Source organism: Theileria equi (genome assembly GCF_000342415.1).
Source record: "Theileria equi strain WA chromosome 4 map unlocalized gcontig_1105316255033, whole genome shotgun sequence".
NCBI classification, from domain to species: Eukaryota; Apicomplexa; class Aconoidasida; order Piroplasmida; family Theileriidae; genus Theileria; species Theileria equi.
Window position 1 is genome coordinate 459,620 of NW_004668228.1, and position 23,463 is coordinate 483,082.

General features: G+C 39.5%; 12 protein-coding genes across 12 annotated transcripts; 4 read left to right on the plus strand and 8 right to left on the minus strand.

Annotated features, from left to right (window-relative positions):
* The first annotated feature begins 1,057 nt into the window (after positions 1-1,057).
* On the plus strand, positions 1,058-2,154 carry BEWA_013750 (conserved hypothetical protein). The gene is made up of 3 exons (XM_004832211.1): positions 1,058-1,613; positions 1,646-1,874; positions 1,944-2,154. Exons 1-3 carry the CDS (start codon positions 1,341-1,343, stop codon positions 2,144-2,146), a joined length of 705 nt encoding a protein of 234 aa, XP_004832268.1. The 5' UTR covers positions 1,058-1,340; the 3' UTR covers positions 2,147-2,154.
* A 452-nt stretch (positions 2,155-2,606) lies between these two features.
* BEWA_013760 (hypothetical protein) lies at positions 2,607-4,187 on the minus strand (the record flags this gene model as incomplete). Its single annotated transcript, XM_004832212.1, has 1 exon — positions 2,607-4,187. The coding sequence occupies one exon, from the start codon at positions 4,185-4,187 to the stop codon at positions 2,607-2,609; it is 1,581 nt and encodes a 526-aa protein (XP_004832269.1).
* Positions 4,188-5,299: 1,112 nt separating this feature from the next.
* BEWA_013770 (hypothetical protein) lies at positions 5,300-6,217 on the minus strand (the record flags this gene model as incomplete). Its single annotated transcript, XM_004832213.1, has 1 exon — positions 5,300-6,217. One exon carries the CDS (start codon positions 6,215-6,217, stop codon positions 5,300-5,302), a length of 918 nt encoding a protein of 305 aa, XP_004832270.1.
* A 1,389-nt stretch (positions 6,218-7,606) lies between these two features.
* On the plus strand, positions 7,607-8,473 carry BEWA_013780 (N-acetyltransferase family member protein; the record flags this gene model as incomplete). Its single annotated transcript, XM_004832214.1, has 1 exon — positions 7,607-8,473. The coding sequence occupies one exon, from the start codon at positions 7,607-7,609 to the stop codon at positions 8,471-8,473; it is 867 nt and encodes a 288-aa protein (XP_004832271.1).
* A 1,234-nt stretch (positions 8,474-9,707) lies between these two features.
* Positions 9,708-11,594, plus strand: BEWA_013790 (conserved hypothetical protein; the record flags this gene model as incomplete). The annotated part of the gene is made up of 1 exon (XM_004832215.1): positions 9,708-11,594. The coding sequence occupies one exon, from the start codon at positions 9,708-9,710 to the stop codon at positions 11,592-11,594; it is 1,887 nt and encodes a 628-aa protein (XP_004832272.1).
* Positions 11,595-12,093: 499 nt separating this feature from the next.
* On the minus strand, positions 12,094-13,842 carry BEWA_013800 (hypothetical protein). Its single transcript, XM_004832216.1, has one exon. The coding sequence runs from the start codon at positions 13,379-13,381 to the stop codon at positions 12,131-12,133; it is 1,251 nt and encodes a 416-aa protein (XP_004832273.1). The 5' UTR covers positions 13,382-13,842; the 3' UTR covers positions 12,094-12,130.
* Positions 13,843-14,134: 292 nt separating this feature from the next.
* BEWA_013810 (hypothetical protein) lies at positions 14,135-15,490 on the minus strand (the record flags this gene model as incomplete). Its single annotated transcript, XM_004832217.1, has 1 exon — positions 14,135-15,490. The coding sequence occupies one exon, from the start codon at positions 15,488-15,490 to the stop codon at positions 14,135-14,137; it is 1,356 nt and encodes a 451-aa protein (XP_004832274.1).
* A 172-nt stretch (positions 15,491-15,662) lies between these two features.
* On the minus strand, positions 15,663-16,904 carry BEWA_013820 (hypothetical protein; the record flags this gene model as incomplete). Its single annotated transcript, XM_004832218.1, has 1 exon — positions 15,663-16,904. The coding sequence occupies one exon, from the start codon at positions 16,902-16,904 to the stop codon at positions 15,663-15,665; it is 1,242 nt and encodes a 413-aa protein (XP_004832275.1).
* Positions 16,905-17,239: 335 nt separating this feature from the next.
* BEWA_013830 (U6 snRNA-associated Sm-like protein LSm8, putative) lies at positions 17,240-17,856 on the minus strand. Its single transcript, XM_004832219.1, has 3 exons — positions 17,727-17,856; positions 17,385-17,553; positions 17,240-17,337 (listed from the first exon to the last, which is right to left on the minus strand). The coding sequence occupies exons 1-3, from the start codon at positions 17,755-17,757 to the stop codon at positions 17,253-17,255; spliced, it is 285 nt and encodes a 94-aa protein (XP_004832276.1). The 5' UTR covers positions 17,758-17,856; the 3' UTR covers positions 17,240-17,252.
* Positions 17,857-18,330: 474 nt separating this feature from the next.
* On the minus strand, positions 18,331-19,710 carry BEWA_013840 (conserved hypothetical protein; the record flags this gene model as incomplete). Its single annotated transcript, XM_004832220.1, has 3 exons — positions 18,331-19,368; positions 19,403-19,559; positions 19,628-19,710. The coding sequence occupies 3 exons, from the start codon at positions 19,708-19,710 to the stop codon at positions 18,331-18,333; spliced, it is 1,278 nt and encodes a 425-aa protein (XP_004832277.1).
* Positions 19,711-20,162: 452 nt separating this feature from the next.
* Positions 20,163-22,487, plus strand: BEWA_013850 (leucyl-tRNA synthetase, putative; the record flags this gene model as incomplete). Its single annotated transcript, XM_004832221.1, has 1 exon — positions 20,163-22,487. The coding sequence occupies one exon, from the start codon at positions 20,163-20,165 to the stop codon at positions 22,485-22,487; it is 2,325 nt and encodes a 774-aa protein (XP_004832278.1).
* Positions 22,488-22,531: 44 nt separating this feature from the next.
* Positions 22,532-23,380, minus strand: BEWA_013860 (conserved hypothetical protein; the record flags this gene model as incomplete). The annotated part of the gene is made up of 3 exons (XM_004832222.1): positions 23,192-23,380; positions 22,949-23,150; positions 22,532-22,916 (listed from the first exon to the last, which is right to left on the minus strand). The coding sequence occupies exons 1-3, from the start codon at positions 23,229-23,231 to the stop codon at positions 22,532-22,534; spliced, it is 627 nt and encodes a 208-aa protein (XP_004832279.1). The 5' UTR covers positions 23,232-23,380.
* Between the last annotated feature and the right edge of the window lie 83 nt (positions 23,381-23,463).

Below are 23,463 nucleotides of genomic sequence, written 5' to 3' on the forward strand. Positions count from 1 at the left end.
GGTGGATGGGTCCCTGTTACGTCATTGCATTGACGTTTATTCCTTTGGCTTGGCCCAATGTCTACTTTCTCATTATTTAAAAGTCTTTAAACTTGTAAAAAGTGACCCTAACCTATTTTAAGACTTTTTGTATGTCTGTTTACTCTTAAAACCCTGTATAGAACTATTTTATAAGCGCATGCAGATTTGTCAACAAGAATTTATCCCAACCAGATCTATTTCTAGCGGTTATAGCGTTTTATACTCACAATAGACCCATGTATAAACACCATTTTGCAAAGTATCGTGATTGGCAGAGTTTTATGTGGACTTGGATTCTATTAGACCGGTTTGCATTTCTGAATTTCACTCTCTCTATATACACCCTATGGATCAATATACAAGCTTAAAAATGATTAAAATGGCTGATTGTTGCAATGTTCTTACATTTACCCCTTTCTAGCTCAGCTACTCTCCAGACTAAAGAGATGTTTATACGAGCCTCTAGATGATTATCTGGTACGAACCTAAATATATTCATCTAGGTACATCCACATTATTCCTAACATCTTTAAAAAATTCAATGTGACGAAGCTGGAGATGTGCAATCACGCTACACATCCGTTTCACTCCATGGCTTAGACCATCTCACAGATTGACTATATTTACAATCCACCGGTTTTAGCATTCGTATCATACACGGGCAAATAACCTGAGAGAGTTACAGCAGTGTATTTGCTCAGGAACATCATCATTCCTCTCCAATCCCTCGCCACCCTTCTTCCCATGTATCTCTCTACCTAAGGGCCATGGAGTGTTTATACCTGTCATATCATCTTCTCTATAAACTATAACTCTATATACACTCCACAAAGCTCTATAAATGGATAAATAGTCGAGTTTTATGGGCACCATGCATCTGGGCCACCAAAGTGACTCTACCGTTGATTCTACTCGATGCACTCGATACATTTCCATTAAAAACATCAATAAAACTATATAGTCGAGCATATAGCACAAATTCTGGAGGTTTTCTGGAAAGCGAGAGACCGGAAACCCCGACACAACAGGTCCTCTCAATTCGCTTAAATCTGCACACATTTCAATCATTCCCTGCCATACAAGCCATTTTAATAGAGGAATTACAAACACAAAGTTTCACGGGGAAACTCTGAGACCAGAGTGAATACCAGCGACTCCTGTCTAAACTTCAGGGTTGACGTTTTTGAAATTTGTTTTAATTCTGCCTGAAATCTCACATCAAAGCAGCATCTGTACCTCATTACAGGTTTATGACCAGTCTAAGAGGAAATGTGTTTGCTCTATAGCATCCTTTGTTCATCTCTCCAGTGACGGTCAAAATGTCGATTTCAGCCACAAAATTCGTCGACAACGGGGAGCTTAAGAGGGTAATTGATAAGGGGAAAGAGGGTTACAACATCCACTGCTACAAAAGGAGCACTTTGATCATCAATGACAGCATAAAACTCATGAAGCTCTACATCCACCTAAACCCAGAAATCTCCATGATATTCAATGTACTGGAACCAGAATGGATTCAGCACATGATGGACGCGAGTGAGGGCAAATGGGTCAAGAGCCAAACCTCTAGAGGACTAAGTAGTGGACACCCGGTGAGTTAAATGCGCTCCATAAAAATCCACAGGACACCTACCAAACGACTGTTAGTGAGACCAGAAAGAGTCAAAGTGCAATATTTGAGCATGAAGAGACTGATGTAATCGCAAAAATTGAACGCAGAGTTGCGCTAGTCGCAGGAATTGGCGTAGAGTTTTTAGAAAAACTGGTCATGGTAAAGTATAACCCAGGGGACTATTTCAAAGAACATCACGATGGATCATTTAGAACCGCAACAATTTTACTCTACTTAAATGGTTAGTTTATTGAGTGTAAATTGGTCTCTGCATGCATAAATTTTGATCACCGTGTCCATGCATTTACAGATGTGGAAGGAGGAGAGACTGTTTTCCCAAATCTAGGGCTCGCAATAAAACCAGTTGGAAATTCGGCTGTTTTTTGGAGAAACTTGAATGGTGAAAATGAAATGGACGAAAGGATGATACATGCAGGAACAACACCAAAAGTAGGCACAAAATATGTGGTCAATTGTTTTTTTAACGTAGAAGCGATACGAAATGATGACTAGAACATGTAGTTTTTCTGAAAATGTAAATAGATTTTGTAATGTTTTTTGTACACTTTTGCATGCATATAGATAACACAAAGAGATTACTTGTCGCAAATACAAACTCGGACCGTATCGAGATATTTTACAGGATCTAAAATATGCTAAATAACTGTATCCACTGAACTGGTACTGCCTAGGAGGAACAAACATGTGGTTAAATAATAAATTGTAGAGTTAGTATAAAACTTAGGACCTTTAAAGTGAATAACAAGGTGATTATTCCTGGGGATAATTATCCCGACTTGACTATTGAGAATAGTCGACAATTTCTTTACACATTTGACAAAATTACAGGTATTATAATGATGTTAGTCATCATAAACAAAATTAAGCACTTTAACAAAATTTACAATAGGAATCCCATAGTTGAGGACATAGACAAAATTCATTTTATTCGTACTTCTTCGGATAAAAAATACTACATTGGTTTACTGAATGTGGCAAGTATAATTCTAGTAACACTCCTTGTGGAATTGGTAAAGAAGTTATACAGTTCAAGGGTGCCCAATCCAGTTACTGTTACACCTCCAACGGTTCCTCCAGCTGCAGCTGCTACCGTATTTGTGGAATTCTGTTCTCTAGAAGAGACAGTATGTAAATTTGAGGACTCAGAAGATGTATCTGATCCTTCACTGGATTTATGCCTCTGTAATGCATGATAAGCCGTTTCTAAAAATTTGCCTTTCAATTCAGGGTCTCGCAAAGTTTCAGCAAGTATATTAGAAACAATTTTGTCTTCTTCTCCCAAAGACTCAAGTGATACGATCCATTTATCATTTTCTCCCCTTCTATACCAACTATGTCCATCCGCTTCTTGGTTGATTTGAAGTAAAAAAGGTGTTCCAACGTAACTATATACGCAAACATTTGACACATCTTTGGCGGATGGTAACCCGCTTTGGGGTGTTTGGCTGTCCTTAAATCCGGATATTGAAAACTTAGTAGCGTCTATTGTGTGAAGGTGCCGATCATATTGATGGATATTTTTTTCATGTCTCACAGAAATCATTTTTCCATGGCAATTAGAACAAAAATAATAGTCGTTTGGGTTAGAAATGTCAATGATATGGGCATCATTATATTTACAGGACTTCTTTTCTAAGTGGGTATAAAGTGTCGTAGAACTTATAGAATGGTCTATTTTCCAAGTCTTCCTCTGAATAGTGTAAAACTCATCTTCATTTCCAAGTTGAATTAGGAGTGGCTGGCTGTAGCTATAATCAAGTTCCCAGTAATAGACATTAATTTCACTGTAAGAACGATTAAATTTTTTGGCTCTTTTGAATGGTATCGGATTTCCCTCCTTTACTGTAGATACAAGTCGAATTTGAGACTCTACAATCACACTATGTTTACGATATTGATAATTAATATATTCACTTTGAAGCTCAGATCTCACCTTTGGAATTCTATAATCAAAATTTTTAGTAGTAGTTTGTCCATTTATACAATATTCTCCAACTGAATCAAGGTTTAGGACTAATGGATACTCTAGATCGGTGGCTATTTCTGGGAGCCTTGTAAATAGTTGGGATCCATTCGTAATATTTTCTCTTGACCAAGTCTTCTTCTTCCCGGTAAATCTATAGTAATCAAATATATGTGATGTGTCGTCTATAGTCCTTGTTAATTTTATCAATAGTGGGAGTGAGTTTTCTTCATCATGTGAAAAGAAAAATACTGAAGCTGTGGCATAGAGCGAAATATCATAAAATCCTTTTTGTGGTTTGCCATCATAAGTTATTGCATTCAAGTAGTAACCCTGCTCTAAAAGGTTGTTTGGAATAATATGGTCGTATACCCTATATCCTTTAAGCGTTTCTTCTTTTTCTTCTCTGAGTGCACCTTCAAGATCCCTAACCTTTATCTTTGTTGTATCTTTCTTTACCAAAGTTACATATCCATTTCCTGCAAAATACTGAAATTTACCTCCACTATAAAACACATCTTCATCATTTTCGGTTCTCTTTGAAATGTCTAAATTTATATTTTTGGACATTGCGTTCCCATAAACCATAATCGGTTCCTTTTAATTATATTAGAGTAAAAATTTTGATTTACATCTCAGTATCATAATCCTGTAAGGGCTAAAAAAGCAACAGTACCAATTTTTTAATCACACATAATAACTTTAAAGGTTATAATTTAAACACCTTACTAGGTTAGCACTTTTCATGGGTTCGCTCCTAATGAAAAATATTGTTTTAGACTGAATCATACATTGTATCTTGAGAATCACCAAGAACAACTTGCAAACTAAACCAATCGAAAACTTTATAAAATATTATACGGAATTTCGTGATATGCTCCAAATACTCCAAGGTCTAGTCGATGCTTAATAACTTGTTCCTGGTAACATCACAGGAAAAATTAACCTTGTTGACTAACCTGTAGAACCTACAAGTGACACTAGTGCCACAACAAGATTAGTCTACGGATCGAGTAAATGGAAGAGAATGAGAGTCGTGCTTTCCCACGGGAATGAGTTACAAAATCCACTCATGGGGGCCTATCAGGAAGAGAACCTCCCTTCTTTACTCCCAATATGCTTTTGCATATTTTCTGGAAAGAGCATAACTCCTAAAAATCAGGAAGTAGGAAGGGGAGTACTCTAAAAATAATGGAATCCTTTAGAGATGTCGATACGTTTTAAATTATATAATAGAGAAATGTGGAGATAAACTGCCAGAACATACAGGAATGTCTAGTTTATAACTTAAACTTTTGTATTTACTAATTTGCGACTATAAACGTGGAAATTGTCTCACAAAATTATCACAGGTATTTGTCTGCCAAGTCTTCCTTTAGTAAATTCTGTAGACTTGCTTATAGCAAAGTTTTGCATTTAAACCTAGAATTTGGTTATTCTATAATTTTTGTTTTGGAAGGATTAAAGTGTAATTTTCCTGAAAACTGGATAGGCATCAATAGAGCCCCAAAGGAAACCCTTTTACTTTTATTCTATGGGATCAATACTTCCACAAATTGCCATAAACTCTAAAAGCAACATAAGTTCATAAATAATGAAACATATAAGATTTAGCCTATTTCATCTTTATAATCTGTCGATTAATTTCTGAAGGCATCTAAACCTGATCATTCTTCATCTAGCTAGTTTTGTTTAGAGCCAGATAAAAGCTTTTCACTTAGACCTTCTTCTGTGTTTATATTATCGTCATCATCCTCTTCCCCGGAATAATACCCAGAAGCCTTTTGTAGATCTTCATCAGCGTATTCATGAGCTGTGGCTTCATTTAACAATTCCACCATCTTTTCCTCAAATTCGGATCCTAGAATATGAATCCAACCATAATCTTCACGCATGCAATATATAGCATTCAAAGCACTGGAATCACTGAATATAAGCTGAATCAGACGAGGTTTTCCCTTTTCTAACATTGTGACAGCTGAAGTACAATACTCTCCATATTCTGAGGCCCTCCAGAGATCTTCATCACCAAATCTTACTTCTGAGGCATAATTAGAAATCTGAGGTATGTGAATGCGACAAGGCAAATTTCCAGTATGATAATCTGCTACGACACATTTTTCAGTATCCTTTTCCAATGAGAGATCCAAGGAAAATGAATCCGTGGAACGAGGGAATTCCTTCAAATCAACAAGGGTTTTGTCACGTTTTAGATGGGTAAACAGCAAACGAGAGAAGAATCCAGTTTTCCAGGCTTCATCACTTCTGTGTATTTCTACCCATGGCCTTTTTAGACACGTCTTTGAATCCATCGGTGAGATATGGATCACTACCGGTCTTGTACCCCTGAGACGAACTATTATCATACGGCATTCTTCCCCCCTTTTAGCACTCCAGAGTTTTGTAGAACCATCAGTTATGGTTGTAATTGGAATACTCTTAGGAAAGAAAAACCTTGTAGGGATATCATCATAGTAACAATCAAGGGCCTTAACAAGGGCCTCATCATATTTTGAAATGTTTAATTCCACACAATTTACCAAGTTAATATGGTAAATGACAATTGCGTAAATAAATGTCTTTAGAGTTGAGGTTTTCATTGTTTATACAAGTTGATAATGTACACATGGAGTATAGAATGGAATATATAAACTAGTATACAACTTCTGAAGGTTTAAATTTGCGATTTATTTATTGTTGTTGAGAGAAATAAATTGAGTGTCAAGTTAAAATTGGCGGGTAGACGGGGTTTCTCGTATAGGGGCATTTTAGCATACCTTTTGTGGAGACCAGTATCGCAATAATGGACAAAAGGTTTTAAAATATACATATTACATTATTTTTACAGGAATTTATAGAGATGGGATGGTCTAATTTAGTTTTTAGGTACCCTTATTGGCTCAAGAGCGGGCCAGATTTGGAATCTCCATAATATACTCATGGTGATTTATATCCTTGCACAAAAATTATCCGAGAATGGCTATACCATAAGGTGTAAGTATTCCAAGTATTTCTCAAATATTCCCCCGAAAACATCTGCATGCAGAGGTTTGTTACCTAGGGTGATGTCTTACTCCTTGCCATGTTGAGAGTATTATGGGCCATTATTCTCAGCTATTAAGTTTCAATGGCGTACATTATATTATTATCTATCCCTGCAATATTACTAGTACCAGTATAAGACTTTATAATGAGAGATATCTGGGGTCTTGAACTAGACAATTTACAGCGGCATTATACCAAGTTTAGCATTAACCTGGAACCGTAAAGAAAAAGCATAGTTTAAAGATCTTCTGAAATAAATATTTAAACTCTGAAAAATGAGTTAACACGTACGATTGCGCCTATAAAGGCCAATTTTGTTCGACAACTCGGAGCGTTACTATGCTCCAATTCCTCCGAATTTATAGCATAAACAAGAGCCATCACACAAGTAGACCCATATAGTGAAGGAAGATGACTGTGAACCACCAATACAATCCCCAGAGTCTGCAATGATAACGACTAGACAGTACCAGACCGCCTGGCTACACCCTGCATATCCCGCGTAGATTCACAGGTACTACAACCCATGCCATGGCTATGTACAGAAATAGGCAGGACCAAAGACGTGGAAGGTAAAGGCCCGGTGTAAAGGGATGTCTTGTTGGAGATTTCGGGAAACGGAGGCCGACCGAATGCGACACTGAGGAAAATTCACATTTAAAATTCTCCGCATGGGGATTTTTCTCGGTACTTGCAGCACAAGTCGTTATTCTCAACCATTTCAGAGTCCATTAACTCTGCAGTCACTTTCAAGTGGCTAAAAAATTCATGAATTTTTCCATCGTATGACTCTATAAATATTCATCTGAAAAGTTGCTACACATTTGTGTAAATGCCCAAAGTAAAGCGTTTAGGGAGGCACATTGAATGCCCCCGGAAGACTCGAGTCCCCATGGAAGACCAGGGATTCCGCGAAAATCACCGGAAAAGTTCCTTCACAGACTATGGATATACACGAATACTTTAGGAGGATCGGATTCGATGGCTCCAAAGCAAAGGTGGATCTGGAAACTCTAACGAGGATCCTCCAATGTCAACTCAGAACAGTTCCATTTGAAAATTTCACAATTCACCTCGGTGAACGCATGAAAATGGATTTGGAGACAGTTTATGATCTTGTTGTGAAGAAGAATCGCGGTGGCTGGTGCCTTCAGGTCAATAATCTTCTTGCCTGGGCTCTTACCGAGATGGGCTTCCAGGTCACATTGCTAGGGGGACACGTTTACAACACTACCTCTGAAAAGTACAATGACTACATGTCTCATCTCGTGCTAACGGTGCCTGTAAATGGCAAAGAATACTTGGTTGACGCTGGCTTTGGATTCTCGGCTCAGACATGGGAACCCATGGAGTTGGTTTCTGGCAAAGAACACCGCCAGGGACCGTCAGTGTTCCGTTTAATTGAAGATGATGGGCTCTGGCATGTCGAACAAAGCAAAAGGGAAAGAAGGTTCACTAAAAATGGAGTTGTGACCTCCAAACCCGCACAAGGTTTTGTCAAAGTCTTCAACTTCACCCTAAAACCAAGGACCACGGATAATTTTGTATACATTAATGACTTCCTTCAAGACTATAATGATGATATATTTGCAACAAACTCCCTCTGCTCCTTACAAACTGAAGATGGCGTAGAAACTTTGGTTGGTCATACACTTACCTGCGTAAAATACGATCAAAACGGCGTAGATTTGATAGATATTAAAAGGTTGACCGATGAAGAAGTTTACACAGAGTTAAAATGCAGATTCAAACTTCATCTGGAAAAACCATTTAAACCAAAGAAGAAAGATGAAGAAGACATACTTATTTAGATTTAGACATTTTAAATCGAAGCTTGGAACTAAAAGGGAATAAATTTAAACAGAGTTAGAATCGCATTATGTAAAAATTTATAGGCATTTATTTAAAAGCATGTACGCAGTGATTTTGGGTTTTATCTATATTAGGGATTAGACCTTTCTAACCATGAAATTAGTGGCACATTCTGTAAAATATAATTCAAAAAATGATTACATAATCGACACAGATGTATATCTGTGCTAGAATTTGTTGGTCTATTTCTCATCGACAAGACTATTCTTTAAGTTGTATAATTTAAGTATGATAGTAACATCTTACTGAATCTAAAATTTAAAATTTTGAATAATTTGGTATTTGTATTTCAAGCTGTCAGATTCGTGATAGGTTTTTATGAGGAGGACTTGGATTTATATTATTCAAAATTCATATTAAGCATAAAATATTTACCGGCAATGGTGGATATTTTGTTGGATGCAATTTTAAAGAGAGCATTTACTGGAATAGAATCACTTCCGTAAGACAGTATATTTGTTTTAACCACATCCAAATAATTTTAATTCATCACCTTGTACCATATAATATTCTCATTCCTTTTAATTTTAAGCAAAAGATGATACTTTGGATACCTGGACTATAAAAAGGAAGATATCTGCTCATCCTTTCCGAATAGACCCTAAGAATTCCTAATAATCATTTATTTGTAATTCTTTAACATCCAGAATCTGGAACCCCTTTTATAATGTCAACATAAATGGTACAACCCGGATCATTCATAAATTCATTCTTCTATACTAAAACGTCAAGATCATTACTGTAATCAGGTTTATAACAATATTCACCATATCTAAGGGAAATATCTATAGGAACCGTATTGTAGGTGTAGACAATCCCTTTAGAATTTCCAAGATAATTGGTAGTGCTGACAAGGATGAAGTGGAGATATCTAAAACAAAGATTTATCGCCATATTTTTGAGTATAAACAAGCCAAAAACCATATGCCTATCAATCTTCCTTAGTAACTCAACACGGGAAGAAGAATGAACGGATGGCTTACGGTTATATATCACGAGCTAGTCTACGGTAAGATTTCATCTCAGTCCTTTAGACTATAAAACAAGTTAATATGGTTGATGTTTGGCGCTGGGATGGGGAATTATATCTTTTATTCTTCTTCCTTACCCCATGCATTCTGTCTATTCTTCATCTTACTAACAAAAGTCAATCGCTATAAGGTAACCTGAAAAATGAATGTTTTAGGGGTTTTACATCTAGTTCTATTAGTTAGATCTTGCGTAGCTACCTTAACAGACTCGCAGGTTGAGGGAGGAGATGGAGGAACGAAAACAACCGCTAAACCCACCAAAGAACTCGTAGTTCCAATTACCCTAGATTTGGCTGAGGTGAATACAAATTCTGTTGATGTTCCAGATACTACTACGAAGGATGGCATAAATACAACCTACTACTACCCAAAGGGAAAGTTTTATTTTGAAAAGATAGTGGATGGAACCAGGACAGTATGGGAGTCTACTAAAGAGAAATGTTCTCCAGCGTACACTATCTCAAAGGGTAACGTAACATTTCTTGCTCTCTTGCTAAAGAAGTCTGATGATGAGACCGATTTAATATACTACGAAAAGAAGAATCTAGGGTGGAAGCTTGTCGAGAAGACAAAGAGTGAAAATATAATAGAGGAACTAAAGAGGCAGCCTGAGCAACCAGCTGTAAAAACCATCGACTTGGATCTTTCAGATGTTGATTCTACAGCATTCTCTGTAGAAGAATCTGAGGAGGATAAGGTTCCTCTTAAGAAATTTGCCGTTAAAACTGATCATCACTTGAATGAGATAAACTATGGAGATTCTGAACTTTGGAAATCCGATTCTCCGGACAAACATTGTACACTTGCTACGGTATACTTTGAGGAAGAGAATCCTATGTTGCTATCCCTAACACTTAACCAAGGATTTGTTTATCTGCAAAAGAATGGTACTGAATGGAAGAGTATTTCTCAAGGTGACTGTGATGTTGCATTGGTTAAGATAAAGGAACTGGCTTCCTTACCAAAACCCAAGATAGTAGAGCTCAACGTTAATGATATAGACGATAGTGCCTTTACGGTTAAGGAGGAAACCGTTGAGGGACTACCTCTAAAGACTGTTACTCCAAAGGAAGGTGTTCTCGTATCCTCTGTTATGGATGGAGAGAAGGAAGTCTGGAAGGGTGTGGATAAGGAGCATGCTCTATCAGTATTAGTATACTATGATGGAGAATCTCCTGCATCAGTAGTTGTAAACTTTGTAAAGGCTGATGGGAAGAAGCCTTGGAGGTACCATCATAAGCAGGGTGATGGATGGGAGGGAGTAAATAAAGAAGACCATGAAAAGTTCTTGGAGGAGCTCAAGAAGGAAGTTCTTCAGTCAGCTGAACAGCTTTCTAATCTCCCATCTTCGGATCCAAACACCCTGGACATTACTAAATTGGACAGTTCCAAATTTAGTTCCTTTGAGTACATATATGATGATAACCTAACCCAACTAATTGCTCCAAATAAGGATACTACTGTTACAAGGTTAATGAATGATAAGGAAGAAGTGTGGACTCCTGGAGAGAATGAAGAATTTGGCTACGCAAGAGTCTATCTAGATGAGAACAGGGAGCCAAGAGTCATCAATGTTGCAAGTATAATTTCTTCTAAGATAGAATACAACTACTTTGTGAAGAATGGAACCAAATGGGAACACACAACAGAGTGTGCTGAAAAAACAAAGCTAAAGGTAAAGGTGGAGAAATCTGACACTCCTATTGATTTAGCCAAAACAGAAGACACAGATAAATGCAGAGTAGTAAATGTTGAACTTCTGAATGCACCAACACGGTTTCATTTACCAACGCCAGAGTATCACTCCAACAATGTAAAGAGCGGTAATAAGAACATATGGACTGCCACAGGAGATGAAAGATGTATGGCTTGTGCCATATACTCAAAGAATGGTGTTTCTCTGCTCTCACTTTTTATAAGAGCTGAGAACGAGTTGCATCACAAATACTTTGAGAAGAGCGGTAAGGAATGGAAAGATCTCACTCATGAGGTTTTCTTCAAGAAGTATAAGGAAATGAGAAATGCCTAGATGTTATAGGTGGTTAAATGTAGTTAAAACTTTAATCCATAACTATGATACCCACCCTATTTCTATTATTTAAACGAGCATAAGGGGCTGTATAAGATAACAAAGGAAGCCTGGGCTAGCAAAAAAGAGTTCATAAACCTAGAAGCCAATATATAAGACTATAGACAGAACTACAAAACCATGGAGTGTATCCAGTGGACATTTCACAATGCGGTAGTTTTATAGTATCGTCGAAAGAACCCAGACGGTTGTCTGTGGTCCATAAAGACCCTAATTTCTATCATACGCATCCATACGTCTTAGGTATGTTCTCAATGCTAGCTAGTAATGAGAATAAGATAAACTAAAAAATATAAACTTGCTATTAAACCATGCATGCAGAGTATATCTGGTATACCACGAATTCAAATAGAAAACTGACTTACAAACGTTTCAACTAACAAGGTAGTGTGAGTTTATTAAATTTGTATGTTAATAACTCCTACCTTACAAAGGCAAAATTTTGCCTATACACTTTTAAAACTGTCAAAGACTTATTATGTTGATGACCACGCTGTCCGGTGTGATTTACTCTTGGCAGGTTTCTCCATATTATCGAGTCTGTTGTCACAGTCATCTTCGGTAATTCCTTCCCATGATATTTTTTCAGAGACTATAGACCCTAAAAAACATTTTCGCGCGATTTTTCCACCCTTGTTAATATCAACTACAAAAACAACTTCATCCTTTCTGCGGTACAAACTTGTCATTGTACACTTTTCGTCTTCTTCTGCAATCCATATGATCTTTTCGCCATCCATTGCTTTGACAAAGAATCCTCCATCTTTCGGAGTACATAATATTTGCCTAGTACTGGCATATTCCACAGTTTTAAAGATCGTTTTGGACATGTCTGCACACTTAATGTTCAACTCGATTGCGTCTGGTGGCTCAAGTTTCGGAAGGCTCTTCTTCATTAATTTGACCTTTTTAGAAAACTCCTTCCCGCCTATTGGCTTCCATTCTTCACCAGTCTTTTCAAAACGTTCAAAAGCAAAACTTTCACCGTAATCAATGTGAAGAGTGAGGAAGGCGGAATTCCCAATGACCATCTTCTTCACGAGCTTACAGGTCTTTTTTGGGGTCTCAGTCCATATCCTTACACCAAAATCATTAATTATACCAAAACTACTGTCGTTTTTCGGGGTATAGTTCGTATACAAGGTTCCGTATTGGGGGTCATTTTCCACTTGGATTTGGGCAACGTTTACTCCGGAAAGGTCAAGTGTTATCCCATTGATCACACATTCTTCATCATCTACCATTCGAAAGTAATCTACACAATGTGTTGTTAATTTTGCAGGTTCTCCATTTTCCATCTTGGTGAGATTAGACTTGAACTTTGTGCAGGTAATCAGCCTCCATCCGGACCTTTGCTTTTCCAGGCAAGTCTCTCCTGCCGCGTCTCCATCCATGGTATGGATAGAGAGTAGTGACGGATAATCTTTTCTAATAAAGAGGTTGGCCCCCGTGAAGGTGGCTGTGTGCATCCTCATCAGGGTCTCTCCGGAGTCCCCTACGGATGTCACAGAGACACCCTCTTTGGGTAGAAGTGACCTATGAACAACACAATCAGCGATCGACTCTGACACACCAATGTATTGCGAGTCTACGTTTGAGATGTCCAGAGGAAAGTTGGAGGCCAGGGGACCCAGGGGTGGAGATTGTTCTGCTCCAGGCTCTTGATTGTTGTCATCCACACATACCGCGATAACAGAAACCAAAGCCACGACCAAGCTGAGATCCATTTATCGAAAAGACTTGGCTTGGCATGAAGAAACGGGACTTACACATGGGGTCTCAAAGTAATGCGGAACACCGGAAGAGCTGGAGCCAGACCCAGAGTTTCCGAGGAATGCCCAACCAATCGGAATAATAAGTACACAGGCGATCATGCGAGTGGAATGTGTACTAGGGAATGGACTACTCCTATGATCAGTCATTCTGGCGGCTAATGCGGAAGTTGTGAGAATTTCTACAACATTATAACCTTCCAGAGTCTTGTACTGAAGATGTTAGTAACAGGATCTCATTATGAGCGTTTTGTGAGACGCCTGGTACTGACCTGTCTAGGTGACTAGATGGACCAAGAACGGGTAATGAAAGCAAATGGAAACATAATGATTGTATGAATGATCCCAAGTGACTAGAGGTGTATGTATGGGAGTGATCAGGAGATGTTCTTGTCTCAGCTACTCACCAACGGTTGCCCTGACTATTCTCACAGCTATAGACAAGGCTTTCAGGGCCTGTTCTTTGTCAATAAAAGCATAAAGGATTGCAACGCTCTACATTTATGAGAATAGACAGGTTGTTAGTCGTGTAGAATTCCCAAAATCGGTTCATGCAAGTGACTGGGGAACTGTATAGGTAATGGTAGGAAAAGGGCATTCATTGCAAAATTTCTCCCTATTTCCAGGAATTACCCATAGATCATTGTATCCACCAAAAAATCATGCGAGAGTCTCGGGAAGCTTCTGGAACAGCGAAGTAGTGAGTGTTTACATGCGAGTTGCTAGTAAAAGCCATAGTTTCCATCCTCCATATCCCATAGCACCTCCTCCTGCACATACACTTGCAATGCTAATTCCCGCTTTAGCTCCTCCAGAAGGTCCAGAAGAGAGTGGTTCAGGAAATTGTATTGAGTACAAGGTATCCAGTTTATCTATTAGATCTTTATCTTGTAGTCTAGTAGTTCCTCTTCCAGATTCAGGATATAGAGACCATCTATCCGCACCTTTAGTCTGTCTGTGAAAGTACTTGTACGTGGTTTGATTATTTTTTATAGATAGTTCAACAAGGAGAAGCTTATCAAGTGTAGGACTAGTTCCAAAGTAGTATGCTGTTACACTAACTAAAGGGTCAGTAGAGTCTATACCATTTAAAGTAGCTCCAGTCCCATGGGTAATTCTTGTAATCCTAAATGGCCCACCGCAAAGAGAATGCTGATATCTGTAATAACAATCACCAAGCGAACTACTTCGCACCGTTACAGGTATATTAGTACCTTGGTAATTGTATGTTGTATTAGCTTTCCCAGATAAGTTTGGAATAATTTGAGGAGTTTCTCCATTAGGTAGAATAGTTTGACCAGCAGTAGAGACTTCAATCCAGGAATTCACATTCTCACTGTTTCTTCTGAAATATTTCGGTGGTCTGCTTTGAGTAGCTGAAAGGAGAGGCTTATTACTAGAAGTAGTGCTCCAGTAGACAATAACCTTCCGCAGATTTTTAATAGGTGGAAGTCCAAGTTGCCAATTGTTGTTATGCTTGAAACCAGAGATTGAAGCGGGACCAGGAATAGTATATGTAGAGGAAATGATACTGGCGATGCTGGAGTATGATACATTGATTTTTGTTCCAGTATTACAACTTGGACAATTGTAACCACTCTTCTTTTGAGATAGATTCACAATATGAGCGTTATTCTTTTTACAGTTCTGTTTGTTAAGTTCCTCTCTGAGATTACCAGTTGCCTCTATATCCTTACTCCAAGTACTACCGTCATGTTTATAGTACTCATTATTTCCCTCGCCAAGTTGAATAACTAGTGGATTACTATAGCTAGAATCAAGTTCCCAGTAAAAGATTGAGATAGTGCTATAAACAGCTAAATCAGGAAACCCAGTCTGAGGAATTCCTCCCTTCTTAATATCACCTATTGTACAACCATCTTCGGGAGTATGAGTAAATTTCCTATAGATTCCCTCTGGATCAGGATACCATTCATCCGTAAGATTAACTCTTCCATTACCATCACTATCATAGTAGTATCCTTTACCATCTTGTTGGACTTCTCCACCTCCAGGACGGTTGTTAATGTCTACAGTAGCAGGTTTGGAGTATGATCCTCCCATCTATCATTTTTGCAGAGATGGTCCATGGTACACCCATCTACCATACTGTCCTCCCCTCATCTCCTCATAGTAGTAATTCATTCATGTCTCAACTGGTGTGAGCAGAATGGGCAGTATGGATGCATGGCATATTCCCTAAGGAACAAAAGTTCACAAGTGGATCTATGTATGCTCAATATGGTACATGCTTTAAAAACTCTATAGGATCTCTGTGTCTAACCCAAGGGTCTCCATTATAGCGATTATATAGTTTCCATCCTCCAAAAAATGTTGCAGCACTTCCGGCAAGAGTGCCAGAGATGGACCATATACCAACGGCGGCAGGAACAACGCCCATACCAAGTTTTTCAGCAGTTCCTCCTCCAGGACCAAGAGCAGGATCAGCAGGTTGTTGAGCCTCAGGGTGAGATCCTTCAGGAGGTTTTTCAACAGGAGGAGTTTGAGGATCACCAGGACATGTTGAATAGCTGTTACATCCAGCTCTCTTTAGTAAAATCACAAGATCATTATATTTTCCATGGTCTGTAGGACCAGTTAATTTATCGGGTGTCATTTTTCTTAGAAAGTGAGTTTGTGTCCAATTAGTACTATTGGTTTTCCTGTACCAGCCTGTAGCCTTAGGTTCTTTCTCAGCATCAACGTATATCAGTGATGGATTCTGTTTGCAGTAAAATGCATAGACATCTACAGGGCCTTGAATAGGCAACGACAACCTTCTAGATGTTACACGTCTTCTTTGGCCTTGATCACCGTTGAGGTAGAACTTTATACCTGCGAGCTTCAGATTAGGACCATTAATGGAGTGTTTATGAGCTGTAATGGGAGTTGAGGTGTGATTTTTTGCACAAGAAAATATTTGTTCCTTAACAGAGACCCTATTATGACCACCAACATGATTACCAGTGCAACAATAGTTATGCTGACCTCCAGATAGACCCTTGTAAGATAGATTAACGGTAACTGCGTTGTGATGTAGACAGACTAGTTCATCCAGCTTCTCCTCAAGTTCCTTACTGGATTGAGATTGAAAAATAAAATTCCAGTTACTGCCATCATTATCCTTAGCATAATAGGTAGATGTACTACCACCCCCAGTAGTAATTCCAAGGAGGAGTGGGTTACTAGGAGCGTCTTCCCAGTAGAAAACAGAAACTTCCTTGACATTTTGTATGGGCTTTCCTCCAGTAAAGCCTCTAGTTACTTTTATTCCTATCTTGCTTCCATCTTGTAATTCTCCATTTAGAGTGAACGTTCCTCCTGAACAATAATGAGTGTATTTGGTGAATCCGTTTACTGGACTGCTATCTACCTTGTTAGCGGTAAAGTTGCCAACACTACCGCATTTGCATCTTGAATCTCCATTTCCACATCTTATTCCTATCTTTAACTTGAGTGTAGATCCTCCACCACTCATCCTCCATGTTCAGAGAGTATGCTCATTCAAAACTCTGAGATCCATGAGTAGTCTCAATGCGACCAAAGGGAGCATATTATTCCCTTAACTACTCCTCACCCATACATTCATCCTCCCTCACAACTAGCTCACCGTCAGAGACTATCCACAGAACAGATGAGCAGCTATCAAAGCAGTTTCAGAAGTAGCACCTACCGACGTGGGAGACTCCTGCCTAAACTACCTCTTGTCTCTTTGACACACTAAACTCCTCCACGTAAAGCATACATTACCATTCATTTGGTAAACGTCAAGGCAGGATGTTCGTATCATTGCTACACATTCATTAACCATGTAAACTTGGAAAACTTAATAGACTACAGGCTTGAGTGGTTGTGCCTCGATTCCAGACATGCTTCTATCCACATCCAAGTCGACTTCTCCGACTAGCACACTAAAAATGAGTGTTGAGGGCACGGAACAGATGCATATAAAACAAACACATTATCTCCTCGAACGACGTAGATTCCTAGCTCGAGTTCTTCCACGGGCGAATCAACATGATAGACCCTTTCGATGCAATTGTACAAGACGAGGTTCGTCAATTGATCAAACCCCTTTAACACTCCGACGAACACGCGTCCATCCACCGAGATCACAAAGACGTGGCCTAAATTGTCGTTTATATACAATAATGGAGTATGTAACATGAAAGAGTAGACAATTGGTCACGAGATGCGTTACGGGCGCTCCTAGACAGTAGCAGCCAACTCAAGGAGAGAGCTACGACAAAAATCTGGACAATTTCACGGAAAAGATGGCCATAAATATGAAAAAACAAACATTCGATAAATTGCTCCAATAAAGGGGCCATTTTAGACTTTTAAACTCTACATAGATGTATCCACTGAGACAAGAGTCCCCTGCTGAATTTAGAAAATGGGCAATTTCGACCAACCCATTCACCAGAATGAAAAAAGTGACGCAGACCCGAGAATTTTCCACCCAGTACCAACACAATCCAGACCCATGGTATTAGTCTTCTAGGTACCCCTTCTTCACACAACATATTCTAGGTACACCTGTCCATCTGTACTCTTTGGGTTATTTATCGCCTTTAAACTCTCTCCAAATATTCCTTTTAATGTTAAGTATGTTCCTATAGTACTTGTACTGGCTTGCCATAGTTGTCCATACTCCCTCTGGCCGAGGTCACGGGTTGTGGAATTTTCTCCTCTAGTCCCTCATTCTAGGTACCCTTGGCCATTCAATCTCCACTCGTCTAGTACTCATCTCTTGACAAATTACATTTCGGATTCTCCTAATGGAGCCGTGACAAACAGGGCAATGGTACTGGAGAGAGCAATGGAGGAATATCTACGGATAATCATCATGTATAGAGTAAAACTATAAATTTACAACTTGATCCTTTTGGCCAAGCCACCAGTTACCCATTATTCTCTCCAGTTATATGTTTAATTCGTGCCTCAATGGCTTCCACAACCTTGTTGATGTCACACGCATCTTCGTACTCTGGTATGGGCGTCTTGAGGGCGTCAATTAGTGGTTTGTGCAACGATTTATCCATTTGCATAATCTTGTCTACCAAGTCTTCGACGATTCTCAGCTCCAACTTTTCGACAAAGTAGCCTCGGACCTGCTTCAAATAGTCGTAGCGCCACTTTCTGGCTTCCTGCATTCCTCCTACGATACCAAAAAACCCCTCGTGAAAGCACTTTTGCATCCTACGACCGTCTATTGATAGGTCCACTACCCATCTGTTTCTATTGCTCTCGTAGCGAATACAACCAGCCCTCCTGTCCTTTTTTGCTCGGATTATTTCCGGGATTGGCTTTGCAGAGTCGGTTTTATATGTCTCAATGAATGGAGGCGACAACGGTGATGGTGTCTCCAGTCCAGAGTGGGTCATTTCCTTGCTAGAAAAATTCCTTGAGGGTGCTCTTAAATCTGCGGACACATTATCCGATTGTGGATAAACACCCCTAGACATTCGCTCCCATAGCCAGGAGTCTTGAAAAAACACATTTCTCCAGTCCGATTCATATACTAGATCATCCGTCACATCGTATTCATGTGGTTTAAATACACGAAGGGCGTTGTGAAGTTTGCAGAGTTGGCTTTCAAATGCGAAGCCGACCGGTGTATTTTTTGCTCTGAGCCAGAGGGAATATGCAGTGGCGGCGTCCCAAGGTCTTCCATCCCTTGGCAGTATACCGCACTCCATGAGACATGCTACAATTGTCGGTTGAACATTATTATCTTGTAACAACAGCGTTGTTTCGACCTTTTCAGAGTATACATCACTTGATCCATATTTTGGAAACATGTATGGTATGGGTTCACTTTGCGGACTCAGTTTTACCCAGAAGCAATACGGTCGTATGGTAATGACTGAGCATTCCTTTTCTCCGTATTTCGCGCTACTCGGTAAAATTATCGGGATGATACGTATTTCTAGTAGCCTCTAAGATTCACATAATGACTGGCATTGAACAAACCTGTTTCGAGTATAGACAATTGCATGCGATATGGGCTTTCCTTTTCCCCTCTGGGACATTTTCGTCATCATCCAACCACGTTGCAATGATTCCAATTTCCTCCCTTCCAAAGGCATAACAGTACGACTTTACGTAACACACCAGGTTCTCTTGTGTCCTAAATGTAAGCGTGAATTATGGAGAATTACTCCAATAAACATGCACTTGAAAGAACAAGAGACAAACCATTCATTCGGTACTCCAATGAGTGTCAGTCCCATGACAATTTGAACATCGAATGGATACTGGAAAAAGTCCCCCGTTTTCATTTTGTATCTTGTAACACGAATACACTTTCCTTGATTTTGGTGAGTAATTTACTAGCGGCTTGGACACACATTCCAGTGGCTTTCCTCCACAATGGCCCGTTTGATAGTCTCACCAGTCTTTGTGCTACGAATGTAAATGCAAAGTGCAGTGGCTGAGCAAAATTTTCTGTCAGAAAGCTGTTCCCTAGGTGGAGTAGTAACGAGCTAAAATTCACTTTTGAGCAACAAGAAGGCGACGCTAGTTGCGTATCTTTGAAAAATTGCGATTATACCAAAAGTTGCGATTATGCTGAAAAGTTTCAACCGATTAAATTTCACTTGCTGTGCTCACACTTTACTTTTTCAGAAAGCAAAAATTTCCTTGGGATATTTTTTAATTTAAAGATGAACATTTGAGGAAAAGATTTTGACTCGGAGCCCAGATTGCCGCGAAATCACACAATTTGGAGCTTATGTCCACAATCTCGTCCTTCCTCCGCACTTTTGGCATAAAATGGCTACTAATACTTGTATTTACAAAGAATCTCTGGGCTAACGGATGGAGGTGTCGACAAGGTTTGAAAATATCCAACGTTGAACTTTTCGGTGGATCTATAAATCGCCAAAGGCCCATTTTTTCCGTTTCCCGTAATGAAATAGCCGAGGGAACTGAAGTATTGAGGGAGATTGAGAAATATTGGCAGAAATTTTGGGAAAATGAAGCCATTTTTGCCACGGGCGACGATAGTCCCGAATCGAAGACCAAACCAAAGTTTTACCTACTCTCCATGATACCATACCCCTCAGGTGATGGACTACATGTCGGTCACCTGCTAGGATACACGGCAATTGACGCTGTATCGCGCTACAAGAGGATGAAGGGGTACGAGGTTCTAAATCCCATTGGCTGGGATTCCTTTGGACTACCGGCAGAAAGGTACGCTAAAGAAGTTGGAAGAAACGTAGAGGAGGTCACTCGCGAGAATATTGACAGATTTAGGGCACAACTCAAGTCGATGGGCTACTCGTATGACTGGACGAGGGAGATTAGCACTAGTGACCCAGACTACTATAAGTGGACCCAATGGACGTTCCAGCAGTTTTTCCTGAATGGACTTGCATATCGCTCCCATGAACACGTGAATTGGTGCCCGGAACTAGACTCTGTACTGGCCAACGAGGAGGTACGGAATGGCAAGTCCATTAGGGGTTCCCATGATGTCTATAGGAAACCAATGGAACAGTGGATGCTCAGGATTACAAAGTATGCCAAAAGACTTGTAGAGGATCTGAAAGATTTAGACTGGCCCCAACATCTCAAGGTTGCCCAGGAGAAATGGATCGGTCTTGAAGAGGGCTACAGGGTTGGTCTTGAGGTTCTGCCTTGTCCAGAGATCCAACCCGTCATGCATACTCTCCATGCATTTACGCTTGATCCATGCATGTTGAGAAAATGCAAGGCTATTGAAGTATCCATTTACACTGACAATCTATTAAAAGCATGTCCCCCAGACTACCGCTCCGCTGTAGCAGAGCTCATTGAGGAGTCGTCCAAACTGACAAATTTGGAACTTGCTGAAAAGAGGAAAATACAGTTTACGGGTAGGTACGCACTGAATCCCTTGACTGGTGCAAATATACCCATTTATGTTACCAATGGTCTCTATGGGTTTAACAAGGATATTAATGCTCGACTAGTTGTTGACAACGTTGATACACAGAGTGAATGCAGCAGTGATGATTTGAAAAAGTTGAAAGTCGAACCCTTTACAAATTTGAGGTTCCGAGACTGGATATTTAGCAGACAGAGGAATTGGGGAGAGCCGATTCCCATTTTCAAGGAGACGGAATCTGGCAATACATTTTACAAGCTGGCTGAAAAACTTCCAGTACATGTTTCACAAGAAACGTCTAAATTACGAAACACGAATGAAACAATGCCACAATGGGCAGGTTCGTGTTGGCATTATCTCCGTTTTGTTGATCCCAGGAATAGCAACGCTATTTTTGACAAGGCAAAGGCTCAACACTGGCTTCCTGTAGATTTGTACATTGGGGGAGCTGAGCATTCAGTTTCGCATTTATTATATTCCAGGTTCTGGAACAAGGTCTTGTACGATTTAGGCATTTCACCATGTCCGGAGCCTTTTAAAAAAATCATTCTTCACGGTACAATGAATCGTGCTCAATATTATGATAAAGATGGAAAAGAAGTACCGGAAGACTTAGTGATTAAGCACAAGGGTGAATTTGTCCTAAAGGCGGACATGTCGACCCCTGTAACCATCAAGGCGGTAAAAATGTCAAAGTCTAAGCAAAATGTGGTTAAACCAGATGATATTATAGAAACATGGAGTGCGGATGCCCTACGGCTCCACCTAACATTTTTGGGACCCATTGAAAAGAATAAAATTTGGAGCGACCGTGCCATTGTTGGAGTTCATAAGCTCCTCTTGAATCTAGTCAAGTTTTACAAGAATATACACCCAGGGAAATTGGCAAGAAGAGAGACAAAAGAAATTATAAACTGCACAAATGGGTTCATTACACACATTACAAGATGCCTAGAGACAGTGCAACTGAATACAAGTGTTCAGGGATTTTTTAAATTCTTTCCAGAAATGAAAAGGTGGTATCGCAGCAACACACTTACACTCAGAGTGTGTAATATTTTCCTTTTACTTTTAAACCCCTTTGCTCCGCATATTTCGGAGGAATTGTGGCACTATTTGAACCCCGGCAATGACGGAGTTAGCATATCTCAGCAAAAATGGCCAGAACATTTAAATTCCCATTGAGGCTGCTTCGTTTTTTATCTCACTTAATTCCTAAATGTTTGTGTTTACAGTGCATGGGTAATTTGTAGCAAGCATACCTCCTTCAACAATCGAATTGTAACTGCTTCATCAAATGTTGAGTTTTCAAGAATCTTTAGTTGATTGTTTATGGCAGTTTCTACAAGTTCCAGCAGTTTGGCCTCGCTGTACTTTACAAAATTGTTATAGCATGGCTTTCCTTCTAGTGGTCTTAAATCATGTGCTTGACCAGTATAGTCCCTAAATACCCCCGGGAAGGCTGATAGTTCGTAGACCTTTCCGTAGCCATTGGAATCAACGTTTTCCTGATTCTCAAATTCTTCAATCTTGAACAGCTTCAGCTTCCTCTTGCTCAATTCTCCATTGTAATCAAAGTCTGAAGGAGGCCAATCTGGGAATACATACCACCACCTATAAAGTTTGCACCAATGCAATAGACAAACCTGCAGAGCAGACGAGCCACAAGTCTATCCTTGAATTTCCTGTTGGCGCTGTAGTGACCAACCTCAATCTTTTCCTCTTCCTCGTCTTCGTTAGGTGCTGAGGTCACCAGATTATCGCTTTGCGCCTCGGACCTTTGCTTTGGTGTCTGTGTAGGATCATCATTTTGGTCAGAGTCCATCAAAGTTTCTTGAGTCTCATTCGCTGTAAAAAGACATTTTAATAGGGATTTAAACCAGACTCACCTCCATTGTCGGAGAGTATCTGGGTTCCATTCTTCGTCATTTACAGTGATAGCCCAGTTGCGGCGTTCTCTAGTATACTATGCCCAGATGTTGTAATTTTGAGATTAATATACACACATCTAGCAAAGTGACACGCTCAAATTATACACATGTAGTTTTTTGCCAGACGGTTCACAGAAGATATACACTGAAGTGTATGGGCCGCCATAGTCTCCAATTCGCCTATTTGGACATTTTTACAAAATTTATACAATGAGAAAAGGAATGAGGTG

Coding starts and splice junctions, on each gene's coding strand:
- BEWA_013800 (XM_004832216.1), bottom strand. CDS start 13,381: ATGGATCTCAGCTTGGTCGTGGCTTTGGTTTCTGTTATCGCGGTATGT.
- BEWA_013750 (XM_004832211.1), top strand. CDS start 1,341: ATGTCGATTTCAGCCACAAAATTCGTCGACAACGGGGAGCTTAAGAGG. Junction 1,614..1,645: donor GACTAAGTAGTGGACACCCG/GTGAGTTAAATG, acceptor AAAAATCCACAG/GACACCTACCAAACGACTGT. Junction 1,875..1,943: donor AATTTTACTCTACTTAAATG/GTTAGTTTATTG, acceptor ATGCATTTACAG/ATGTGGAAGGAGGAGAGACT.
- BEWA_013830 (XM_004832219.1), bottom strand. CDS start 17,757: ATGGCCCCTTTATTGGAGCAATTTATCGAAT. Junction 17,554..17,726: donor ATTGGAGCAATTTATCGAAT/GTTTGTTTTTTC, acceptor ACGACAATTTAG/GCCACGTCTTTGTGATCTCG. Junction 17,338..17,384: donor GTCGTTCGAGGAGATAATGT/GTTTGTTTTATA, acceptor ACTCATTTTTAG/TGTGCTAGTCGGAGAAGTCG.